This window comes from Bufo bufo, chromosome 6 (genome assembly GCF_905171765.1).
Source record: "Bufo bufo chromosome 6, aBufBuf1.1, whole genome shotgun sequence".
NCBI lineage: Eukaryota > Metazoa > Chordata > Amphibia > Anura > Bufonidae > Bufo > Bufo bufo.
In genome coordinates, this window is record NC_053394.1 from 21,171,835 (window position 1) to 21,199,036 (window position 27,202).

A 27,202-nucleotide genomic window follows, 5' to 3' on the forward strand; every position below is an offset into this window, starting at 1 on the left:
ATTCTGCTCTTGGGTTTTTACGGCCCAGGTGCATTATCTTGCACTTATCAACATTAAATTTTAGTTGCCATATTTTTGACCATTCCTCTAGTTTTCCTAAGTCCTTTTCCATTTGGTGTATCCCTCCAGGAACATCAACCCTGTTACAAATCTTTGTGTCATCAGCAAAAAGACACACCTTACCATCGAGGCCTTCTGCAATTTCGCTGATAAAGATATTAAACAATATGGGTCCCAGAACAGATCCCTGAGGTACCCCACTGGTAACAAGACCTTGGTCTGAATATACTCCATTGACTACAACCCTCTGTTGCCTGTCCCTCAGCCACTGCCTAATCCATTCAACAATATGGGAGTCCAAGCCCAAAGACTGCACTTTATTGATAAGCTTTCTATGTGGGACAGTATCAAAAGCCTTACTAAAGTCTAGATAAGCGATGTCTACTGCACCTCCTCCATCTATTATTTTAGTCACCCAATCGAAAAAATCAATAAGATTAGTTTGACATGATCTCCCTGAAGTAAACCCATGCTGTTTTTCATCTTTCAATCCATGGGATTTTAGATGTTCCACAATCCTCTCCTTAAGTATGGTTTCCATTAATTTCCCCACTATTGATGTCAGGCTTACTGGCCTATAGTTGCCCGATTCCTCCCTACTACCTTTCTTATGAATGGGCACAACATTTGCTAATTTCCAATCTTCTGGGACGACTCCTGTTGCCAGCGATTGGTTAAATAAATCTGTTAATGGTTTTGCTAGTTCAACGCTGAGCTCTTTTAATAGCTTTGGGTGAAACGCATCAGACCCGCTGCAGAATTGAGTATTGCGACATTGACAGGTAGGGACAACCTTAGAAACAGGGTGCCTGTAACGGTCGCGTACACACACACACACAGGGGGAAGGGAAGTGACCACTGCGCTCCACCCTTACCCCTGGCCCTGCCTACTTGCCTCGCGAGTCCTAATGACAGGGGACAACTGGACGGCAATCCCTAACTTGGAGTAAGTGCAGGGATGACAGACAGACAAACAACAGGACGTGAACGGACCGAGTCAATACCAGGAAAGCTGCAAAGTACAAATGGAGCAAGCAGAGAATTGTCAGGAGAAGCCGGGGTCATAAATACCAGGAGAGCAGAGAAGTACAAGAGGAGTTCTAAGAGAGTAGTCAGGTGGGAGCCGAGGTCACAATACCAGGACGGAAGCGCAGTACAGGAGGAGCAGGCAAAAGGATGGTCAGGGAACAGGATCAGGTAAGTATTCAGCAGTCCAACAAATAGCCAGGAACCTAGAAATTAACAGGCAACCTGTAGCCAGCAGGCTGCCTGTATTTATAGTGGGGAGTGAGGGTCATGTGACGTGGCCAGCGTCACATGACCGACAGACCAACCAGTCGAGCACCGAGTGATCAGCTTGGCGCTCAAGGCAGACTTAGGAGCAAGGAGCCACCCAGCTAGTAAAGCCGCCCTGGGAATGAGGTCAAACACAGAACCTCATTCCAAAAGCTAAGCAACAGTTCTGCGGGCAATGGGGGACCGAGTGCACCTTCGGAACCCTGTGACAGTACCCCCCCTTTTACGAGGGGCCACCGGACCCAAGACTTCAGGCGATGGCTTTTCAGGGTGTTCTAAATGAAATTTACAAACAAGTCTAGGAGCATGAACCTCCCTGGCAGGTACCCAAGATCTCTCTTCAGGTCCATACCCCTTCCAGTGAATCAGGTACTGCAAGGAATTACGCACCTTCCTGACATCCACTATTTTAGACACCACATACTCGACAGCATCATTAACAAGAAGCTTTTGATGGTACTACCGGTTCAAAATATTTTTTAAGCAGAGATTTATGGAACACATTATGAATGTGGAATGACTCAGGCAGCTCCAACCTAAAAGATACCGGGTTAATCACTTCCGTGATCTTATATGGTCCAATAAAACGAGGAGCTAATTTTTTAGAAGTTACCTTGAGAGATAGATTCTTGGAGGACAACCATACTTTATCCCCAACCTGAAAGTTTACCCCCCTTGAACGTCTCCTATCGGCCTTTTGAGAACATTGAGCCTTTTCTAGGTTCGATTGAACCCGGGCCCAAACTGTGCACAGTTCGGAGGAGAGTTTATCCGCTTCAGGGTTAGAGGAGGAGACGGACGACCCAGAATGAAAACGGGGATGAAAACCATTGTTACAAAAGAAAGGGGAGACCCCAGCAGAAGAATTGACACGGTTATTCAAAGCAAATTCAGCCAACGGAAGGAATTTGACCCATAATTGCTGGTCATTAGGGATGAGCGAACCCGGGTTCGTACCGAATTTTGGGGTGTCCGTGACACGGACCCGAACCCGAACATTTTCGTAAAAGTCCGCGTTCGGGTTCGGTGTTCGGCGCTTTCTTGGCGCTTTTTGAAAGGCTGCAAAGCAGCCAATCAACAAGCGTCATACTACTTGCCCCAAGAGGCCATCACAGCCTTGCCTACTATTGGCATGGCTGTGATTGGCCAGTGCAGCATGTGACCCAGCCTCTATATAAGCTTGGGTCACGTAGCGCTGCACGTCACTCTGCTGATTCAAGCATAGGGAGAGGTTGCAGCTGCGAGGTTAGGGCGAGATTAGGCAGATTAACTCCTCCAAAAGACTTCATTCTGTGATCGATCTGCAGCTGTGGATCATTGAAGTGCTAATATTGACTTGCTCACTTTTTTGAGGCTGCCCAGAGCGTTTTTAGATCACTTTTTTTCTGGGGTGATCGGTGGCCATTTTGTGACTTGTGGTGCGCCAGCACAAGCTATAACCAAGTGTATTTAACCATCAATAGTGTGGTTATTTTGTGCTATATCCTACATCAGCTGCAGGCTGAGCCTGTGTCACCGAAGTGCATTTAACCATCAACAGTCTGGTTATTTTTTGGCCATATACTACATCAGCTGCAGGCTGAGCCTGTGTCACCGAAGTGCATTTAACCATCAACAGTCTGATTATTTTTTGGCCATATACTACATCTGGTGCATGCTGAGCCTGTGTCACCCAAGTGCATTTAACCATCAACAGTGTGGTTATTTTTTGGCCATATACTACATCAGGGGCAAGTTGAGCCTGTCACCCAGCGCCTAAAAAATAGACCTGACATTTCTATTCAACTAAATCTGTACTGTTTTAGCTGGTGAAGTTATTTGTAGTGACCGTAAAAGCACACTTTTTTTTCTGGGTTGAAAAACTATTCCCAAATTTGCCATTCTCAAAATAACTAGTTTCTGGTATTTGAGGCCTACTTGAAATCTATCCCAAAAAGGATATCTTACATTGAAGGTACTGATAGTGTCATTCAGAAAAACCTAAGACACACGCTAGCGTGCAGATAGAAGTCTAATTCTGTGATTAAACCTATAACTGTCACACAGCGCAAAAAAAAACAGGCATCACATCTCTATTCAACCAAATCTGTACTGTTTTAGCTGGTCAAGTTATTTGTAGTGACCGTAAAAGCACACTTTTTTTTCTGGGTTGAAAAACTATTCCCAAATTTGCCATTCTCAAAATAACTAGTTTCTGGTATTTGAGGCCTACTTGAAATCTATCCCAAAAAGGATATCTTACATTGAAGGTACTGATAGTGTCATTCAGAAAAACCTAATACACACGCTAGCGTGCAGATAGAAGTCTGATTCTGTGATTAAACCTATACCTGTCACACAGCGCAAAAAAAAACAGGCCTCACATCTCTATTCAACCAAATCTGTACTGTTTTAGCTGGTCAAGTTATTTGTAGTGACCGTAAAAGCACTTTTTATTTTCTGGATTGAAAAAGTATTCCCAAATTTGCCATTCTCAAAATAACTAGTTTCTGGTATTTGAGGCCTACTTGAAATCTATCCCAAAAAGGATATCTTACATTAAAGGTACTGATAGTGTCATTCAGAAAAACCGAAGACACACGCTAGCGTGCTGATAGAAGTGTGATTCTGTGATTACACCTATACCTGTCACACAGCGCAAAAAAAAACAGGCCTCACATCTCTATTCAACCTAATCTGTACTGTTTTAGCTGGCCAAGTTATTTGTAGTGACCGTAAAAGCACACTTTTTGTTCTGGGTTGAAAAACTATTCCCAAATTTGCCATTCTTAAAATTGTGGTGAACGGGAACAATGAGGAAAACATCTAATAAGGGACGCGGACGCGGACGTGGACATGGTCGTGGTGGTGTTAGTGGACCCTCTGGTGCTGGGAGAGGACGTGGCCGTTCTGCCACAGCCACACGTCCTAGTGTACCAACTACCTCAGGTCCCAGTAGCCGCCAGAATTTACAGGGATATTTGGTGGGGCCCAATGCCGTTCTAAGGATGGTAAGGCCTGAGCAGGTACAGGCATTAGTTAATTGGGTGGCCGACAGTGCATCCCGCACGTTCACATTATCTCCCACCCAGTCTTCTGCAGAAAGCGCACAGATGGCACATGAAAACCAAGCCCATCAGTCTGTCACATCACCCCCATGCATATCAGGGAAACTGTCTGAGCCTCAAGTTATGCAGCAGTCTCTTATGCTGTTTGAAGACTCTGCTGCCAGGGTTTCCCAAGGGCATCCACCTAGCCCTTCACCAGGGGTGGAAGAGATAGAATGCACTAACGCACAACCACTTATGTTTCCTGATGATGAGGACATGGGAATACCACCTCAGCACGTCTCTGATGATGACGAAACACAGGTGCCACTGCTGCGTCTTTCTGCAGTGTGCAGACTGAACAGGAGGTCAGGGGTCAAGACTGGGTGGAAGACGATGCAGGGGACGATGAGGTCTTAGACCCCACATGGAATGAAGGTCGTGCCACTGACTTTCACAGTTCGGAGGAAGAGGCAGTGGTGAGACCGAGCCAACAGCGTAGCAAAAGAGGGAGCAGTGGGCAAAATCAGAACACCCGCCGCCATGAGACTCCGCCTGCTACTGACCGCCGCCATCTGGGACCGAGCACCCCAAAGGCAGCTTCAAGGAGTTCCCTGGCATGGCACTTCTTCAAACAATGTGCTGACGACAAGACCCGAGTGGTTTGCACGCTGTGCCATCAGAGCCTGAAGCGAGGCATTAACGTTCTGAACCTTAGCACAACCTGCATGACCAGGCAACTGCATGCAAAGCATGAACTGCAGTGGAGTAAACACCTTAAAAACAAGGAAGTCACTCAGGCTCCCCCTGCTACCTCTTCTGCTGCTGCCGCCTCGGCCTCTTCTGCTGCTGCCGCCGCCTCGGCCTCTTCTGCTGCTGCTGCCGCCGCCTCGGCCTCTTCCTCTGCCTCTGGAGAAACGTTGGCACCTGCCGCCCAGCAAACATGGGATGTAGCACCAACACCACCACCTGCGTCACCAAGCATCTCAACCATGTCACACGGCAGCGTTCAGCTCTCTATCTCACAAACATTTGAGAGAAAGCGTAAATTCCCACCTAGCCACCCTCGATCCCCGGCCCTGAATGCCAGCATTTCTAAACTACTGGCCTATGAAATGCTGTCATTTAGGCTGGTGGACACACACAGCTTCAAACAGCTCATGTCACTTGCTGTACCACAGTATGTTGTTCCCAGCCGCCACTACTTCTCCAAGAGAGCCGTGCCTTCCCTGCACAAACAAGTGTCCGAAAAAATCAAGTGTGCACTGCGCAACGCCATCTGTGGCAAGGTCCACCTAACCACAGATACGTGGACCAGTAAGCACGGCCAGGGACGCTATATCTCCCTAACTGCACACTGGGTAAATGTAGTGGCGGCTGGGCCCCAGGCGGAGAGCTGATTGGCGCACGTCCTTCCGCCGCCAAGGATCGCAGGGCAACATTCTTTGCCTCCTGTCTCCTCCTCCTCCTACTCAGCTTCCTCCTCCTCTTCTTCCACCTGCTCATCCAGTCAGCCACACACCTTCACCACCAACTTCAGCACAGCACGGGGTAAACGTCAGCAGGCCATTCTGAAACTCATATGTTTGGGGGACAGGCCCCACACCGCACAGGAGTTGTGGCGGGGTATAGAACAACAGACCGACGAGTGGTTGCTGCCGGTGAGCCTCAAGCCCGGCCTGGTGGTGTGCGATAATGGGCGAAATCTCGTTGCAGCTCTGGGACTAGCCGGTTTGACGCACATCCCTTGCCTGGCACATGTGCTGAATTTGGTGGTGCAGAAGTTTATTCGCAACTACCCCGACATGTCAGAGCTGCTGCATAAAGTGCAGGCCTTCTGTTCGCGCTACCGGCGTTCACACCTGTCTGCGCTACAGCGTAACTTCGGCCTTCCCGCTCACCGCCTCATATGCGACGTACCCACCAGGTGGAACTCCACCTTGCATATGCTGGACAGACTGTGCGAGCAGCAGCAGGCCATAGTGGAGTTTCAGCTGCAGCACGCACGGGTCAGTTGCACTGCGGATCAGACACACTTCACCACCAATGACTGGGCCTCCATGCGAGACCTGTGTGCCCTGTTGCGCTGTTTTAAGTACTCCACCAACATGGCCAGTGGCGATGACGCCGTTATCAGCGTTACAATACCACTTCTATGTCTCCTTGAGAAAACACTTAGGGCGATGATGGAAGAGGAGGTGGCCCAGGAGGAAGAGGAGGAAGAGGGGTCATTTTTAGCACTTTCAGGCCAGTCTCTTCGAAGTGACTCAGAGGGAGGTTTTTTGCAACACCAGAGGCCAGGTACAAATGTGGCCAGACAGGGCCCACTACTGGAGGACGAGGAGGACGAGGATGAGGAGGAGGTGGAGGAGGATGAGGATGAAGCATGTTCACAGCGGGGTGGCACCCAAAGCAGCTCGGGCCCATCACTGGTGCGTGGCTGGGGGGAAACACAGGACGATGACGATACGCCTCCCACAGAGGACAGCTTGTCCTTACCTCTGGGCAGCCTGGCACACATGAGCGACTACATGCTGCAGTGCCTGCGCAACGACAGCAGAGTTGCCCACATTTTAACGTGTGCGGACTACTGGGTTGCCACCCTGCTGGATCCCCGGTACAAAGACAATGTGCCCACCTTACTTCCTACACTGGAGCGTGATAGGAAGATGCGCGAGTACAAGCGCACGTTGGTAGACGCGCTACTGAGAGCATTCCCAAATGTCACAGGGGAACCAGTGGAAGCCCAAGGCGAAGGCAGAGGAGGAGCAAGAGGTCGCCAACGCAGCTGTGTCACGCCCAGCTCCTCTGAGGGCAGGGTTAGCATGGCAGAGATGTGGAAAAGTTTTGTCAACACGCCACAGCTAAGTGCACCACCACCTGATACGGAACGTGTTAGCAGGAGGCATCATTTCACTAACATGGTGGAACAGTACCTGTGCACACCCCTCCACGTACTGACTGATGGTTCGGCCCCATTCAACTTCTGGGTCTCCAAATTGTCCACGTGGCCAGAGCTAGCCTTTTATGCCTTGGAGGTGCTGGCCTGCCCGGCGGCCAGCGTTTTGTCTGAACGTGTATTCAGCACGGCAGGGGGCGTCATTACAGACAAACGCAGCCGCCTGTCTACAGCCAATGTGGACAAGCTGACGTTCATAAAAATGAACCAGGCATGGATCCCACAGGACCTGTCCATCCCTTGTGCAGATTAGATATTAACTACCTCCCCTTAACAATATATTATTCTACTCCAGGGCACTTCCTCATTCAATACTATTTTTAATTTCATTTTACCATTATATTGCGGGGCAACCCAAAGTTGAATGAACCTCTCCTCTGTCTGGGTGCCGGGGCCTAAATGTGTGACAGTGGCCTGTTCCAGTGGTGGGTGACGTGAAGCCTGATTCTCTGCTATGACATGAAGACTTATTCTGTGCTGACATGAAGCCAGATTCTCTGTTACGCGACCTCTCTCCTCTGCCTGGGCGCCTGGGCCTAAATATGTGACAGTGGCCTGTTCCAGTGGTGGGTGACGTGAAGGCTGATTCTCTGCTATGACATGAAGACAGATTCTGCGCTGACATAAGGCCAGATTCTCTGTTACGGGACCGCTCTCCTCTGTCTGGGTGCCGGGGCCTAAATGTGTGACAGTGGCCTGTTCCAGTGGTGGGTGACGTGAAGCCTGATTCTCTGCTATGACATGAAGACTGATTCTGCGCTGAAATAAGGCCAGATTCTCTGTTACGGGACCTCTCTCCTCTGCCTGGGTGCCTGGGCCTAAATGTGTGACAGTGGCCTGTTCCAGTGGTGGGTGACGTGATGCCTGATTCTCTGCTATGACATGAAGACAGATTCTGTGCTGACATAAGGCCAGATTCTCTGTTACGGGACCGCTCTCCTCTGTCTGGGTGCCGGGGCCTAAATGTGTGACAGTGGCCTGTTCCAGTGGTGGGTGACGTGAAGCCTGATTCTCTGCTATGACATGAAGACTGATTCTGCGCTGACATAAGGCCAGATTCTCTGCTACGGGACCTCTCTCCTCTGCCTGGGTGCCTGGGCCTAAATGTGTGACAGTGGCCTGTTCCAGTGGTGGGTGACGTGATGCCCGATTCTCTGCTATGACATGAAGACAGATTCTGTGCTGACATAAGGCCAGATTCTCTGTTACAGGACCTCTCTCCTCTGTCTGGGTGCCGGGGCCTAAATGTGTGACAGTGGCCTGTTCCAGTGGTGGGTGACGTGAAGCCTGATTCTCTGCTATGACATGAAGACAGATTCTGTGCTGACATAAGGCCAGATTCTCTGTTACAGGACCTCTCTTCTCTGTCTGGGTGCCGGGGCCTAAATGTGTGACAGTGGCCTGTTCCAGTGGTGGGTGACGTGAAGCCTGATTCTCTGCTATGACATGAAGACAGATTCTGTGCTGACATAAGGCCAGATTCTCTGTTACGGGACCTCTCTCCTCTGCCTGGGTGCCTGGGCCTAAATGTGTGACAGTGGCCTGTTCCAGTGGTAAGTGACGTGATGCCTGATTCTCTGCTATGACATGAAGACAGATTCTGTGCTGACATAAGGCCAGATTCTCTGTTACAGGACATCTCTCCTCTGTCTGGGTGCCGGGGCCTAAATGTTTGACAGTGGCCTGTTCCAGTGGTGGGTGACGTGAAGCCTGATTCTCTGCTATGACATGAAGACAGATTCTGCGCTGACATCAGGCCAGATTCTCTGTTACGGGACCTCTCTCCTCTGTCTGGGTGCCTGGGCCTAAATGTGTGACAGTGGCCTGTTCCAGTGGTGGGTGACGTGAAGCCTGATTCTCTGCTATGACATGAAGACTGATTCTGCGCTGACATAAGGCCAGATTCTCTGTTATGGGACCTCTTTCCACTGCCTGGGTGCCTGGGCCTAAATGTGTGACAGTGGCCTGTTCCAGTGGTGGGTGACGTGAAGCCTGATTCTCTGCTATTACATGAAGACTGATTCTGCGCTGACATAAGGCCAGATTCTCTGTTACGGGACCTCTCTCCTCTGCCTGGGTGCCTGGGCCTAAATGTGTGACAGTGGCCTGTTCCAGTGGTGGGTGACGTGAAGCCTGATTCTCTGCTATGACATGAAGACTGATTCTGCGCTGACATCAGGCCAGATTCTCTGTTACGGGACCTCTCTCCTCTGCCTGGGTGCCTGGGCCTAAATGTGTGACAGTGGCCTGTTCCAGTGGTGGGTGACGTGAAGCCTGATTCTCTGCTATGACATGAAGACTGATTCTGTGCTGACATGAATCCAGATTCTCTGCTATGGCATGAAGAGACTGATTCTGTGCTGACATGAAGCCAGATTCTTTGCTATGGCATGAAGAGGTTTCTCAAGTAGCCCGGGACCCTACACTCTCCTACCTGAGCCATATGGGCGATACCAGGAGCCAGTGGGCAAATTACAGGAGCATAGGGCCGACTCGCAAACAACTCACCAGTTACCTCCAGCATGTGGCCATGCTTGCAATGGGAGGAGGGAGGAGTCTGTGAGTCCCACTCAAGACTTGCTGATATAGCCCAGGCTTCACAGGTGCACCTAAATGTGACCTGTAGATGGAAAACAGGCACATTTAAATAGGAGTTTATACACCTCCAGGAATCTATATATACAAACTAAGAAGACAGGTTGGCATCAGCAGGAGCTGCTCAAACCCACATGCAGTTGTGCATATATATAGGGGAGCAAATCCTGCACTTGTGGCCCGTTGCTAATGGCAATCCCCAGCAAAATGCATACAATGGAGGATGCCCGCGGCGAACCACAAGTACCACAATAGACATCCTACACAAGGTAACAAGTGCGGATGTGATAATTAATATAACAATATAACAAAACAATAACAAACATAGGTGCACTCTGCAGTCTCACTAATTCTCAAACTGATTTTAAAATTGAGAGATTAGTCAACATGTCCTACGGTGTAGAACATGTCTTAAGCCCGGACACCACGACAAGGTTTCTCAAGTAGCCTGATTCTCTGCTATGACATGAAGACTGATTCTGCGCTGACATAAGGCCAGATTCTCTGCTATGGCATGAAGAGACTGATTCTCTGCTGATGTGAAGCCAGATTCTCTGCTATGGGACCTCTGTCCAATTGATATTGAGTCATTTTTATTTTTTTAATTTTTATTTTAATTCATTTCCCTATCCACATTTGTTTGCAGGGGATTTACCTACATGTTGCTGCCTTTTGCAGCCCTCTAGCTCTTTCCTGGGCTGTTTTACAGCCTTTTTAGTGCCCAAAAGTTCGGGTCCCCATTGACTTCAATGGGGTTCGGGTTCGGGACAAAGTTCGGTTCGGGTTCGGATCCCGAACCCGAACATTTCCGGGAAGTTCGGGCGAACTTCTCGAACCCGAACATCCAGGTGTTCGCTCAACTCTACTGGTCATCAGCAACATACAACCTCAAGAATTGTTCCACAGACTGATTAAGGCGTTCAGTCTGCCCATTACTCTCAGGATGGTAGGCGGAAGAAAAAGACAATGAAATTTTACATCTTTGACAGAAGGCCCTCCAGAATTTCGACATAAACTGCACACCCCTGTCAGAAACAATATTTTCCGGGATGCCATGTAAACGAACAATCACAAAAATAGACGCCAGGGTTTTAGCATTCGGAAGTTTAGACAGGGGAATGAAATGAACCATCTTGCTAAACCTATCGACCACTACCCAAACCACAGTCTTACCCTCCGCCAGCGGTAGGTCAGTTATAAAGTCCATCGAGATATGGGACCAGGGTCTACTGGGAATGGGTAGGGGTCGTAGGTTACCAGCAGGGCGAGTCCTAGGTGTCTTGGACCTGGCACAAACCTCACAGGCTGACACGTAGGACTTGACATCCCTAGTTAGAGTGGGCCACCAATAAGATCTAGAAACCAGATCCTTAGTGTCCACAAAAGGCAGAATCGTGACACTCACCCAACAGCTGGAGACGAAATTGTACGGGAACAAACAACTTATCTGTTGGGGTGGATACCGGTGCCAGATGTTGTTCAGACCTAATGCGAGCCGAGTTATCCTGGGTAAGAGCTGCTAAGAAGATTTTTGCTGGTAGGATGGATTCAGGTGGTACCTCAGTAGGTTGAAAAGCCTGGAAGCTCCGAGATAATGCGTCCGCCTTCACATTTTTACTTCCCGGCCTGAACGTGATGGAAAAATCAAAACGAGTAAAAAACAGAGCCCATCTGGCTTGAGGTTGATTCAACCTCTTAGCAGACTCGAGAAACATAAGGTTTTTATGGTCAGTGACAACAGTTACACAATGTCTTGCCCCCTCCAGGAAATGCCTCCACTCCTCAAATGCCCATTTAATGGCCAGCAGCTCCCTATTCCCTATGTCGTAGTTTCTCTCCGTGGGAGAGAATTTCCTGGAGAAGAAGGCACATGGTCTCAGATTAGTGAGGCTAGCAGGACCTTGTGAAAGGACTGCTCCTACGCCGTCCTCGGACGCATCCACCTCCACAATAAAAGGTTTCTCCTGATCAGGCTGGATCAGAATGGGAGCGCTACTAAATGCCTTTTTTAATTTTTCAAATGAAGAAATGGCCTCAGTAGACCAATTCTCCAAATCTGCCCCTTTCTTTGTAAGGTCGGTCAACAGTTTAGCAATTACGGAAAAATTCATAATAAATTTACGATAATAATTGGCGAAACCTAAGAACCGTTGTAAGGCCTTTAAGGATGAAGGTCTTACCCATTCCTTAATTGCTAGTACCTTACCAGGATCCATCTTGAAGGCGTGAGGAGTCAGAACATGCCCTAGAAACAGAATCTCCTGTACACCAAAGACACATTTCTCTTGTTTAGCGGATAGCTGATTCTCCCTCAACACCTCTAATACTTGTTTAACATGAGACACATGGGATTCGAAGTCAGGAGAGAATATCAAAATGTCGTCAAGATAGACAATAACAAATTTACCTAAGTACTCCCTAAGAATGTCATTCATGAAGTTTTGGAACACAGCTGGGGCATTGCTGAGTCCAAAAGGCATCACTTGATATTCAAAGTGTCCTACCGGAGTATTGAACGCCGTCTTCCATTCATCTCCCTCCTTGATTCGGATTAGATTGTATGCCCCTTTCAGGTCAATTTTGGAAAACCAGGTTGCCCCCAGAACCTGGTTAAATAAATCCAGAATCAATGGGAGGGAGTATCTATTCTAGACAGTGATTTTATTTAATCTCCGATAATCGATACATGGCCTAAGACCACCATCTTTTTTCTTAACGAAGCAAACCCCGCCCCCATAGGAGAGACAGAAGGTCTAATATGCCCTTTACCAAGGCTCTCCTTAATATAATCTTCCATGGCCTTGCGTTCGGGCATAGAAAGATTATAAATTCGTCCTTTAGGAAACTTGGCCCCCTCTACTAGCTCTATGGTACAATCATAAGGTCTATGGGGGTGTAGAACCTCCGGGGTTGGTGATGAGAATACATCAGAATATTCTCTAACAACAGAGGGTAAAGTATCAGATTTTACTGAGACCCAAGCCTGTACCACGGACAAGCACGAGTCACACTTAGGCCCCCATCTCACCAACTCCCCATTGGACCAATCTATAGTGGGGTTATGTAGTCGGAGCCAAGGCAACCCTAGTACCACCTCAGCAGGTAGGTTCTCCAGGACTAGAAGCGAACATCTCTCTGAGTGGCACACACCCACGGTTAGAGAAATCTCCGAGGTACATAAGCTCATCGTACCACCAATAAGAGGAGTAGCATCAATAGCCATGACATGGATAGGAGTTGGTAAGGCAAACATAGGAATACCCAATCTTACAGCATACTCAGAGTCAATAAAGCTAGCCGCTGAGCCAGAATCAATAAAGGACTTACCCGGCCATTTATCTACTCCCAGAGAAATTGTAATGGGTACCGAAAGCTTACATTTAGAAAATTCAGGGTGTACCTGGTCTTTAGGTTGCCTTGTTTTAGGAGACTTGACAGAGAGGACCTTCTTAGGACACTGGTTGATCCAATGGTCAGGATCTCCACAGTAAAAGCATTCTCCACGTCTGCGGCGAAGATTCCCTCGGGTCATGCCAACCTGCATGGGTTCCTCGGTGGAGACCTCAGCATTGTCTCTGGGATAGGCCTCTGGCTGGACCACCATCTGGGAAGAGAACTGTTGTTCCTGTCGTCTCTCTCTAACCCGTCGGTCAAGTCGGACAACAAGGGTCATCATCTCCTCTAAGGTCTCTGGAAGTTGATAACTGACCAGAAGATCCTTTAATTTATCAGACAGACCTGACCTGAACTGACTCTTCAGGGCTGGTTCGTTCCATCCTGAGGGGACACACCACCTTCTGAATTGGGTGCAATAATCCTCCGCTGGTAAATTGCCCTGAACCAGTGCCTTTAGAGCCGTCTCGGCTACTAGAGCCCTATCTTGTTCATCATAGAGGGTACCCAAGGCCTGAAAGAACCCCTCCACAGAATATAAACAACTGGTGCCAGCAGGTAAAGAGAACGCCCAGTCCTGGGGATCACCCTGTAATCGGGAAATGATAATGCCCACGCGTTGACTCTCGGGGCCAGAGGACACGGGCGCAAACGGAAGTAAAGTTTGCAACTTTCCTTAAAAGAGAGAAACTTCCTCCGGTCTCCAGAAAAGGGTTCTGGGAGGTTAATCTGGGGCTCAAAATGCGGACTGGAGGCCTGAGGAGTGGAAGAACCTTGCCCTAACTCAAAAGAACTGAGTTTTTCCGCTAACTCCTGCACCCTCTGCGTCAGATTAGAGACATGGTCAGTCAGGGTCACCAGAGGATTCATAATACAGTGGTTATTGGGCCTGTTAATCTGTAACGGTCGCGTACACACACACACAGGGGGGAGGGAAGTGACCACTGCGCTCCACCCTTACCGCTGGCCCTGCCTACTTGCCTCACGAGTCCTAATGACAGGGGACAACTGGACGGCAATCCCTAACTTGGAGTAAGTGCAGGGATGACAGACAGACAAACAACAGGACGTGAACGGACCGAGTCAATACCAGGAAAGCTGCAAAGTACAAATGGAGCAAGCAGAGAATTGTCAGGAGAAGCCGGGGTCATAAATACCAGGAGAGCAGAGAAGTACAAGAGGAGTCCTAAGAGAGTAGTCAGGTGGGAGCCGAGGTCACAATACCAGGACGGAAGCGCAGTACAGGAGGAGCAGGCAAAAGGATGGTCAGGGAACAGGATCAGGTAAGTATTCAGCAGTCCAACAAATAGCCAGGAACCTAGAAATTAACAGGCAACCTGTAGCCAGCAGGCTGCCTGTATTTATAGTGGGGAGTGAGGGTCATGTGACATGGCCAGCGTCACATGACCGACAGACCAACCAGTCGAGCACCGAGTGATCAGCTTGGCGCTCAAGGCAGACTAGGAGCAGGGAGCCACCCAGCTAGTAAAGCCGCCCTGGGAATGAGGTCAAACACAGAACCTCATTCCAAAAGCTAAGCAACAGTTCTGCGGGCAATGGGGGACCGAGTGCACCTTCGGAACCCCGTGACAGTGCCCACATTCCATACCCAGGCAACAACCCGCAATGACCACGGAAAACCGCGGTTTAAAGAGGGGTATTGTCCAGGATGTCAAGCCGCAGTCATACTCAAGAGGGTTCTCCTCCTGCAGGTACACAGATGCCACAAGGGGCAGATCCATAACAGGTGAAGCAAATAATATGCAAATAAACTACACCATCAAGGCTATTATGTCAAAATATACGGGTCCCAAGGTGTTCGCCGGGCCGAGCAGTACCAAATGTATAAAACATACAAAAATAAATAAAAATACACATTGCATATTGGAATGACCCCCTCCCAGATGGGATACTGCATCCACTAGATCCACTTGCTACTTCCCTCCTGGTGCTGAATACAAGTGATCTATTGAAAAAGAAAAAGTTACTATTGAGGCAAGAAATATTGTGATGTTCAAACTCTCTTAGTGTGTACACAAGTCACTGAGAAGCAGCTTGCTTAACACAGGAGGCAAACCACACTTCATAAAATATCCCCAAAATTAAATTCTACATTTAAACCGTTAGGTCTCAAGCTGTTCAGCCTGTGAATCCAGCAGAGTTCCTTGCGCTTAAGTAGCCTAGACCTATTGCCACCGCGTCTGGGCTAAGGTATATGATCGAGGATCCAACACCTCAGATCACCCTCCTTGTGCCTGGCTTCAGCAAAATGCTTGGACACCGGTAAATCAAGAAGTTTTTTCCGGATACTCAAACGATGATTGTTTAAGCGGGTTTTAAGCTCAGTCATCGTCTCACCCACGTAAAGTAGGTTACACGGGCAAGATAACACATATATGACGAAACTTGAGTCGCAGGTTAGATAAAACAAGATGTCATAAGACTCACCCGTGCTGGGGTGCACAAATGTTTTCCCTTTACGGATATATCTACAATTGACGCAACCCAGACAGGGAAAACAACCCAGGCCGGGCTGTGTCAATTTAGTTTGTCTGGAGGACCCCTTGGAGCCAATGTCAGCTTTGACCAGCTGATCTCGTAAGTTTCTTGAGCGCCGGTAAGAGAAGAGTGGTGGACGTTGAAACTCAGGAATCTCTTTGAAGCATGAGCCCAACAGATCCCAATGTTTCCTAAGTATCCTGTTAATCGAAGGGCTAAGTTCACTATATACTGAAACGAACGGAATCCTGTCGGATTTTTGGACAGTTTTCCGTTTTGACAGTAGTTCACCCCTGTCAAGACTGCGGACCCTGTCCATGTGTTCCTCCAACAATCGTTTGGGGTAAGCCCTATCCAGAAATTTAGTGGCCATGGAATCCAGGGTCGCATTTAATTTATGCTCATCTGACACAACACGTTTTACCCTGAGGAACTGGGAGAACGGGAGTGACTGACCATTCTCCTAGGATGGGAACTGTTGTAGCACAAGAAAGTATTGGTATCAGGCCCGTCGCTAACAGACAGGCAAAACAAGCAATTGCTTGGGGCCCCGAGCTGGCCCGGGGCCCAAGCAGAGCCGGTGCTTGTTTTGCTTCCTTTAAGGCTGCAGCCGCCTGAGCGCTCTATAGAGAGCCTCAGGCGGCTGCAGCACTCCTGGTTACCTCCCGAGTTCCTCCTCTGCTGACTGCTGCTCTGTAGCGTGGCCGAGCTCTCCTCCTCTACCTCCTGGCTGTCACTCAGTCCGGCCGGGTACCGCGCGGTACAGGAACAGGGGATTCAGTTTCCTGCTCCCGGCCGGACTGACAGGAAGTGTACACTGAGTGCTCACTTCCTTTTAGTCCGGCCGCGGCCGGGAACAGGAAACTGAATCTCCTGACCTGTACCACGCGGTTCCCGGCCGCACTGAGTGACAGCCAGGACTGGAGGTAGAGAGCGAGGAGCTCGGCCACGCTACAGGGTCCAGGGAAGGAGCTGGAGGACTGAATTAACTTAGGAACTTATCTAATGTAGGGTAGGGAGTAAAAAAAAAAAAAAAACAGGGAGGGGGAGAGTAAGTAGGACACAGGGAGAGGAAAAATGTTAATGTGTGTGTTTCAAGTATGTTGGATTTAGTTATTGTGCACTATTTTTATGTATATTGGATTGTATGGTACAGTGGTGTTTTTTGCAAATGTTCATTTGTTGCAAAAATGTTCAAATTTCATGCACATTAAATGCAACAGCAGTATTTGCACTGTAAACCTCCTTTTTTATTTATATAAAGTGTGGGTGAACTTAAACTGTATGGCTATACTGTGGTTCCTGTAGGCTTGGCGTGCGTAAAGTGGGGAGGGCGTGGAGGGGGGGGGGCCTCCATGTCTATTTTGCTTGGGGCCCCCAAATTCCTTCAAACGGCCCTGATTGGTATCAGTGGGTTTGGTATATAACTCGGTTTGCAGCACACCTCCACTTAACACAACCTTGGTGTCCAAGAACTGGATCTCTGTGTTAGAGTAAACGAGAGTGAATTGCAGATTTGAGTCATGGCTGTTCAAAAAGCCCTGAAAGTCGGTCAACTCAGTCTCACTCCCTGTCCATATGAGGAAGATGTCGTCGATATATATCTCCACCACCTCAGCACATGTCTAAAGTGGTGGGACAGAAAGACGACATCTTCCTCATAGCACCGCATGAAAATATTTGCATACGTAGGGGCCCCGTGAGACCCCATGGCCACGCCACGTTGCTGCAAATAAAACACATCTTTAAAGAGAAAATAGTTATAATGGAGAACAATGTTGAGCAAATCAATTATAAACTCAGAAGCATGAGAAGTGTATGATGACATTGTTAACATTTTCTTGACAGCCTGGATACCCCTCTCATGTACTATGGACGTGTACAGTGAGGTCACATCAAAAGACGCAAGCAGCACTGAAGACACATGCGACACATCAGTATCCCGAAGTTTAACAAGAAAATCTGATGTATCCTGTATGTAGGAAGACCCCCCAATTGAAAAATCGCGCAAAACTTTGTCTAGAAAGATGGCTATGTTGCTGAAGATGGATTCAGACCCCGAGACGATGGGACTTCCCGGGGGATCGATGAGGGTCTTGTGAATATTGGGCAGCACATAGATCACCGGAGTGACCGGATGTGCCACCTCAAGAAATTCACATAGACCCCCATCGATAGTACCAGCAACCATGGCATCCATCAAGCACTTGCGAATAACACCAGCAATCATGAATCTGGGGTCAGAGTCTAATACTCTGTATACTTGTGGGTCCCCTAATTGTCGCATGATCTCATGGACATATTTGTTAGTATCCATTACCACGACCGCACCACCCTTGTCGGCTGGTTTCAGAGTGAGGGTAGGGTCGGATCTGAGTGATTCAAGAGCCTCAATCTCAGTGGTAGTCAGATTAGGGTGTCTAAAGTCCAGATCTCCCTGGAAGGAAGACCTGAGCTCAGACATCCCCCTTCAACAGCAGGATCATTGATATTGGGTGCAAAATTGCGTCTTTCTGGCATCTGTGGAGCTTTGTCTAAAAAAGCCTGTTTTAGACAAAGCTCCACAGATGCCAGAAAGACGCGGCGACGCATCAGAAGAGGCGGTCGCAGACACAGAGGGACCAGGCAGGCTTCACAGCAACAAGAACCGACCCGCGGTAACCAAGAGCAAGATTTTTCAAAATGCCCGCTTGTCTCTCAAAATCATCATTACTGGAACATATCCTCCTTATTCTAATAAATTGTCCAGTTGGGATTCCCCTAATGGTCTGAATAGGATGTGACGAGGATGCGTGCAGTAGTGTATTGGCAGATGTCTCATTTCTATACACGTCCGTCTGTAGGTAGCCAAAGTCATCAGTTTTAATCATGACATCCAAGAAATCTACCGTCTTGGTGTTGAAATTGTAGGTTAAATGAATATTATAGATATTTGTATTCAAACTCTTCATAAATCCCTGCAGTTCATCAGCGGAACCATGCCAGATCAAGAAGATATCGTCGATGTACCGGGCCCAAAAAATGACCCTGTCCATCGACGTACCGTGATCTGACATGAATAGCTCCCTCTCCCATAGCCCCAGGAAAAGGTTGGCATACGAAGGTGCAAAAGACGCCCCCCATAGCCGTCCCTGGAGCTGCAGGTAGAAGGAGCCATTAAAAGTGAAGAAATGATGTGTCAACACAAAGTGTAGAAGTTCCATAAGGTATTCAACCCTAACTCCATCTTTATCGCTCATGGATAAGAAATACGATGCAGCTTTCATTCCATCCACATGTTTGATACTCGTGTACAAAGACTCCACTTCGCATGTCACAAGGAGCATGCCAGAGTCTATATGAATCCCATCTATTTTCTGAAGTAGGTCTGCTGTATCCCGAATGTATGATGGTAAACATTCAACAAGTGGTTTTAATTTGTGATCCAGGAATTTGCATACATTTTCAAAAGGCCCCCCACATCCCGATATGATGGGCCTACCTGGTGGTTTTTCCACATTTTTGTGGACTTTAGGTAGAAGATATAGTGTCGGTATTGCCAGATTATCTACAATAAGTGCCTCTTGTAATTGTTTAGAGATGACACCTTCTTCAACCGCTTTGTCTAAAAGATCTCGTAGTTGTGTGCTGTAGGATAATAAGGGATTAAATGTAAGTTTCTTATAACAAGCTGAGTTTCTCAACTGAGGGTACGCTTCCACCTCGTACATTTTACAGGGCCAAACAACTACTGTACATTACCGCCTTTATCAGCGGGTTTATAAACTACGTCCTTAAAGGACTGTAGTTTTTTTAGGGATAAACGTTGATCTTGTGTTAGATTATCACGGATTTTGTTATGAGGCAAACTATGGAGCTCGTTGGCTACCGATCTCACAAAGAGATCAACGGCCGGGCATATATTTAATGATGGGAACCTTTCAGACCGTTTTCTTAGGCAAATAGGAATCTCACCTGATGTTTCCACTGATTGTTCCTGCAAAAGGCTCTCCAGAATTTCCACAGCTTCCCTTTCAGCCAGTGTATTAAAATCGTTGTCCCCCTCAGATCTATAAAACCACTTTTTAAATATCAACAGGCGTCCAAAGAGGTGAAGATTTTTCACCGCTGTAAACACATCAAGAGGTGAACAGGGCGAAAAAGTTAAACCCTTCTGTAGTACTGAGATGTCAGTATCAGACAAGCAGTGGTTAGATAGATTGATTACCTTCAAGCTGTCAACATTTCGTGTTCCTTCAGTTCGATCGTCTTGCCTTCTTTTATTGGCCTGTCCTCTATTTTCCCATTTTCTTTTGTTCTTCCCTCTCCATCGTGTGGTCATGCCTCCAACGGCATGATTTTCCATATCACTAGTTGTTGATACTGAGGATATCGAGGAAGTACGAGCCAAGGTATGTGTTTGTTGTGTGCGTCTCCATCAATATACCTTATTTGATTGTACATCGGTTGAATCTCTCTCAAATTTCCTTGTCTTCTTTTTCCCATATATCTAATTGTAGCTCTATCTGATGATGGAAAGAATTCCACTCACCATCCGTGAGCATTCCCTTCAATTGGCCCTGCGTGGATGCAATATCCTGATCAAGTTGACATAATCTTTTCACATCAAGATCTATCAAAAGCTACATAAATTGGAAGGAGCTCTTAGTGCAGATCTCCTCCCATTTATCGATAAACTCTTCATCCAAAATGGGAAAAGAGGGGAACACCTGAATGCGTAAACCTCTGGGGACAAGCCTCCGCTGAAGATAGTTCTCTAGAAACGCCTTGTTCCACCAGATTTTCTATTCTCCGGTGGAGTTGTGTTTTTAATGTGCCCTGAAGCTCGCTCACATTTCTCTGAGTGCCACTACCATCCAATGGATTAACATCATTGAATACTTGTGCAAGACGAGTTTGCCAGTTATGCTCTCTTGCCTTTAAATCCATAGGGTCCGCGACCAAAGAATCTGACGGAAACCACAGCAACCAAAATGATTAAAATACAACAGTCACAAAATACACATAGATTTGCGTTCACTAATAGTGATCCTATGCGATAAAGAGTACCCTATAGTAACGTAGCCACTCAGTGTACCTTAATATACACAAACAAAAAATAAACTGACATGTCACTTACCAGTAGGAGGAGCTCCCGGCCGGACGCAGACATCGCAGCTCGCAGGTAAGTATAATGGTTCTACAAATTGCTAAGTAACCATGGCAACCGGGACAGCAGTAGCGTCCTGGTTGCCATGGTTACCGATTGGAGCCCCATCAATTAAACTGGGACTCCGATCGGTACTCTCCGCTGCCACCAATGATAGGGGGGAGATTTGACTAAGGAGGGGGAGGGAGGGGGGGCCCACTGGCCACCAACGAGTTAACTACAGGGGAGGGAGGGGGGCCGGCCGCACTGGCCACCAATGAGTTAACTACAGGGGAGGGAGGGGGGGCCCACTGGCCACCAACGAGTTAACTACAGGGGAGGGAGGGGGGCCGGCCGCACTGGCCACCAACGAGTTAACTACAGGGGAGGGAGGGGGGCCGGCCGCACTGGCCACCAACGAGTTAACTACAGGAGAGGGGGGGGCCGCACTGGCCACCAATGTGTTAACTACAGGGGGGGAGGCTGCCCCCTGCTGCCCGGCAGCACCTGCCAGGCAGCAGGGGGCAGTCATGTACACAGTTCTTTTAGTATATTCTAACCTGAAGCGTCCCCATCACCATGGGAACGCCTCTGTGGTAGAATATACTGTCGGATCTGAGTTTTCACGTAGTGAAAACTCAGCTCTGAAAAAGCTTTTATGCAGACGGATCTTCGGATCCGTCTGTATTAAAGTAACCTACGGCCACGGATCACGGACGCGGATGCCAATCTTGTGTGCATCCGTGTTCTTTCACAGACCCATTGACTTGAATGGGTCCGTGAACCGTTGTGCGTCAAAAAAATAGGACAGGTCATATTTTTTGGACGGACAGGATACACAGATCACGGTCTCGGCTGCAAAACGGTGCATTTTCCGATTTTTCCACGGACCCATTGAAAGTCAATGGGTCCGCGGAAAAAAAAAACGGAAAACGGCACAACGGCCATGGATGCACACAACGGTCGTGTGCATGAGGCCTAAATGTATTGCTCAAATAATTGCTCTGGATGGAACAAGAAATGATGTATAAATCACTATTATGAATTAAAAAACAGTAATTTATGAAGTACATATGGTGTGCCGTGGATTTCTCCTGTGAATCAATTGACGCCTGTCCTCTACGAGCACCCATCACCTAGGGTGTGCAGATCTCATATTTTTCCATTGTTTCTGATAGGGGCACGCAATTTGTTTCCAGATTCTGGAAGGCCTTCTGTTCTTGCTTGGGGATTCAGTTGTCATTTTCTTCTGCTTTTCACCTGCAGTCGAGTGGTCAGACCAAACGCGTCAATCAGAATCTGGAGACATATCTGCGCTGTTTTGTGGCGGAGAATCAGGAGGATTGGTATTCTTTTTTGTCCCTTGCAGAGTTTGCTTTAAATAACCGTCGCCAGGAGTCCTCTGATAAGTCACCATTTTTTGGTGCATATGGGTTTCATCCACAGTTTGGGATATTCTCTGGAGAGGGGTCTTCTGGTTTACCTGATGAGGAGAGATTTTCCTCGTCTTTGTCATTTATTTGGCAAAAGATTCAGGGTAATCTGAAGAGGATGAGTGAGAGATATAAGCGTGTGGCGGATAAGAGACGTGTGCCTGGTCCGGACCTGAATGTGGGTGATCTGGTGTGGTTGTCTACAAAGAATATCAAACTGAAGGTTCCCTCCTGGAAGTTGGGTCCTAAGTTTATTGGGCCTTACAAGATCTTGTCCATCATCAATCCCGTTGCCTTCCGTCTTGATCTTCCTCATATTTGGAAGATCCATAATGTTTTTCATAGGTCCCTATTAAAACCTTATGTCCAACCCACTGTACCCTCTTCTTTGCCTCCTCCTCCGATTTTTTTTAATGGTAATCTTGAATTCCCCAGGTCTCTAGGATTGTGGATTCTCGCATTATCCGCGGTTCTCTCCAATACCTTGTTCATTGGGAGGGTTATGGTCCTGAGGAGAGGATGTGGGTCCCAGTGGCGGACATTAAGGCCACTCGTCTCATCAAGGCTTTCCATAGGTCTCATCCTGAGAAGGTGGGTTCTGGGTGTCCGGAGTCCACCCATAGAGGGAGGGGTACTGTCACCGCCACTTCTGTGAGAAGGTCTGACAGACGTCCTTTTCTACCTCTTGCATGATGTTCTATGTTTTGGTTTCACTTTGTCATCTTATTTCCTTCTCCCAGGTGTCATCTATTTAGACTAATTGTCACGGAACCATGAACCAGACGTACAACAAGAGATAAGTGAAAATAAGAAGGCTTTATTGAAAATAAAGCTGTAAAGCAAAAGTCCGAACGGATGGTGAAACCGAGCAGAGTCTTTGCGAAGCCAGAGGTCAGGAACCAGAAGGGTAGTCAGACGAAGCCAGGATCAGGAACCAGCAGGGTAGTCAGACGAAGCCAGGATCAGGAACCAGCAGGGTAGTCAGACGAAGCCAGGATCAGGAACCAGCAGGGTAGTCAGACGAAGCCAGGATCAGGAACCAGAAGCAGCAGCAGTCTTAGAAGCATGTGAACACAAGAGGACCAAGCAAGGAACTGAAGCCACAGACCTCCTATATATATGAGCTAGGCATCCAGCTCCTCCCAGGGGAAGGAGGAGCCGCAGGGTGGAAGGCTACAAGAAACCCAGAAACCAAGATGGCCGCCAGCACATGTCAAACGAAGGAGAGCAGCAAGCAGGTAAGACCATGACACTAATCCTATTTCATTTATTTTCCCTCCCATACTGCCTCACTTTGCGGTTTATACTACTTCCTGGATTGAAGTGTTCACTGCTGGAAACTTCTGCTACTGCTTGTTCAGATAAGTCCTTTCATGTATTGTGTTTCCTTTCTGGCTTGATTCTAGGTGACCCTGACTCCCTCCGTATGAAGTGCAGGGAGCCGGTGGTCGTGTCCCCTCACTATTATAGGGTTTTCAGTGTCACACAGTCTAGGTACGTGGGCAAGCAATCGTCTACCTCTGAGACCCTTGCATGTGCTTAGCAGTCAGGGTGAGCTCTTAGGGTTTTATAGGGGTCACCTTTATGCTCCTTAGTTTGGGATCAAGCCAGTCAGATGTTTATTCATAACTTCCAGCTATCTGCAACATCATCCGTGACAGGTAGATGATGATGATGAGACACAGTTTCCAATAACTCAACGGCAATTACTGTCTCAAGAGGTTGATGAAGAGGATGAGACACAGTTGTCAATCACTGAGGTAGTGGTTAGATCAACAAATCATGAGGATGAGCAGAGTAAGGAAGTGGAAGAGGAGTTGTTGGACGATTAAGTCACTGACCCAACCTGGGAAGGTTGAAAGCCGAGCGAGGGCAGCAGTACAGAGGGGGAGGGATCTGCTGCATCGCAACAGGCTGGAAAAGGCAGTGGGGTGTCAAAAGGAAGTAGGCAGGCCACACCAAACAGGCCCGCAACAGTTCCACTGAGCACTCCCGTGCAGAAATCTCCCTTGCCAAGGGGTAGGTGTTCCGCAGTATGGCCCTTTTTTGACGAAAGTTTGGGCGACAAAAGAATAGTAGTTTGCAACCTGTGCTGTACCAAAATGAGCCGGGGCGTGAACACTAGCAACCTCACCACCACCAGCATGATCCGCCACGTGTCATCAAAGCACCCTAATAGGTGGGCCGAATGCCTGGGTCCACAATCTGTGTCTCCGGGTCACCCCACTGCCTCCTCTTCCCCTGTGTTACGCGCTGGCCAATCCCATGTCGAAGGCGCAGGCCGGGATGCCTTCCTCCCTGCACTTGGATCTTTGTAAGCACCATCAGTGACCACATCCACTTCCGTGTCCCAGCGCAGCGTCCAAATGTCCTTACCCCAGGTATTTGAACACAAGCGCAAATACCCAGCCACCCACCCACCCGCCATAGCACTAAATGCGCAACTTTCCAAATTACTGACCCTGGAAATGTTGTCATTTAAGCTTGTGGCACTAAGGCCTTCCGCAGTCTGATGTCCGCGGCCATCCCGCGTTACGCAGTCCCCAGCCGCTACTATTTTTCAAGGTGTGCCATGCCTGCCTTACACCAACATGTGTCCCGTAACTTCACCCATGCCCTGACCAACGCAAGTACATAGAAACATAGAATGTGTCGGCAGATAAGAACCATTTGGCCCATCTAGTCTGCCCAATATACTGAATACTATGAATAGCCCCTTTCCCTATCTTATATGAAGGATGTCCTTATGCCTATCTTATGCATGCTTAAAATCCTTCACTGTATTTGCAGCTACCACTTCTGCCGGAAGGCTATTCCATGCATCCACTACTCTCTCAGTAAAGTAATACTTCCTGATATTACTTTTAAACCTTTGCATCTCTAATTTAAAACTATGTCCTCTTGTAGCAGTTTTTCTTCTTTTAAATATTCTCTCCTCTTTTACCTTGTCGATTCCCTTTATGTATTTAGCAGTTTCTATCATAACCTCTCTGTCTCGTCTTTCTTCCAAGCTATACATGTTAAGGTCCTTTAATCTTTCCTGGTAAGTTTTATCCTGCAATACATGTACTAGTTTAGTAGCTCTTCTAGGAACTTTCTCCAAAGTATCAATATCTTATGGTCTCCAGTACTGCGCACAATACTCCAAATGAGGTCTCACTAGTGCTCTGTAGAGCGGCATGAACACCTCCCTCTTTCTACTGTTAATGCCTCTCCCTATGTAGTGTCCCACTACATAAAGGTGGGCACTACTCAAGGGTCAATTGGGTCATGTTGTTCCCCACCTCTTGTGGAACATGGTCATGGTGTTTTGTATTGCATTGTAATGCATAATTTCATGTTATTTCCTGTGTACCAGGACTGCTAGGGGTGTAGTTTCTCCTCCTAAGCTGTAGAGGGAGCTAGGGACCCCCCTAGTATATATAGTTAGGCCCAGACAGGAAAGAGTTAGTTCAGTCTAGTCCAGGAGGCTAAGTAGTTCCGTCTAGCCTGCCTGAAGTGCTGAGCAAGTGAAGCTCAGAGGTTAGTCCAGGAGAAGAAATTTCCTCCTGAAGTTATCCTGCACCTTGCAGAGTACAGAGCAGTGCTAAGCCTATCCAGCCAAGTGGAAAGCTAAAGGGGCAGAAGTTTATTTTCAGCAAGAGGATTTATACCAGAGGAGGTTTCTCTACCCAAGGATAAAGCCAGCTATTAGGCATACAGGCCTTGGAGAAAGCCAGACAGGATTCTTCAGAAAGTACAGCCTGATCTGTGAGTTTATTCCCCCCTGAGTTATCTTGCTAGGATTCTACCTGCCACCCATGTAAAGCCTGCCTGTTACCAAATCTACTTCATATGGAACTGTTTGGAGTCTGTACATAGTTTGAACTGTTCAATAAAGGAGAATTCTAAATCACTACAATCGTGTGTACCTCCATTATTCCTCCTAACAATCGGTGTGCCACCGTTACCGGCACTGGCATCACAAACTGTAAGGGATCTTACCACAGGCACGATAAACTTTCAACACCCAGGGCACCTCACCTATCACCCGGCCTGGTCCCTATATCTAGAGACTGACCCAGAGGATCTACGTGCCAGCCTCGTCATCACTGCTGTACGCCTGCCCAGGGTATACTACCAACTGTGAGTACTAAGAGCAACCCTCGGTCCGTTAACTGACCCCCGTGACCTCACATTCGCTCACCCTGAAGGACTGGCGTACTGCACCTATACACCCAAGCATTCTGCTAGCAATTCCTGCTGCTCTATGACATTGTCTACCTACCTTTAAGTCTTCTGAAATAATGACCCCTAAATCCCTTTCCTCAGATACTGAGGTTAGGACTGTATCACTGATTTTATATTCTGCTCTTGGGTTTTTACGCCCCAGGTGCATTATCTTGCACTTATCAACATTAAATTTTAGTTGCCAGATTTTTGACCATTCCTCTAGTTTTCCTAAATCCTTTTCCATTTGGTGTATCCCTCCAGGAACATCAACCCTGTTACAAATATTTGTGTCATCAGCAAAAAGACACACCTTACCATAGAGGCCTTCTGCAATTTCGCTGATAAAGATATTAAACAATATGGGTCCCAGAACAGATCCCTGAGGTACCCCACTGGTGACAAGACCATGGTCTGAATATACTCCATTGACTACAACCCTCTGTTGTCTGTCCCTCAGCCACTGCCTAATTCATTCAACAATATTGGAGTCCAAGCCCAAAGACTGTAATTTATTTATAAGCCTTATATGTGGGACAGTATCAAAAGCCTTACTAAAGTCTAGATAAGCGATGTCTACTGCACCTCTCCGCCATCTATTATT

General features: G+C 47.8%; 1 protein-coding gene across 9 annotated transcripts in view; it reads left to right on the forward strand.

Moving 5' to 3' along the window:
* Window positions 1-27,202, forward strand: part of LOC121006028 (M1-specific T cell receptor beta chain-like) — a 961,123-nt gene that overhangs the window by 817,174 nt on the left and 116,747 nt on the right. The window contains exon 3 of one of the 9 annotated variants that reach the window (XM_040438917.1): window positions 21,478-21,485. The exons of the other annotated variants lie outside the window; for them this stretch is intronic. Coding sequence (XP_040294851.1) covers window positions 21,478-21,485 — 8 coding nt within the window. The remainder of the gene's footprint in view (window positions 1-21,477; window positions 21,486-27,202) is intronic. 9 annotated transcript variants of the gene reach the window in all.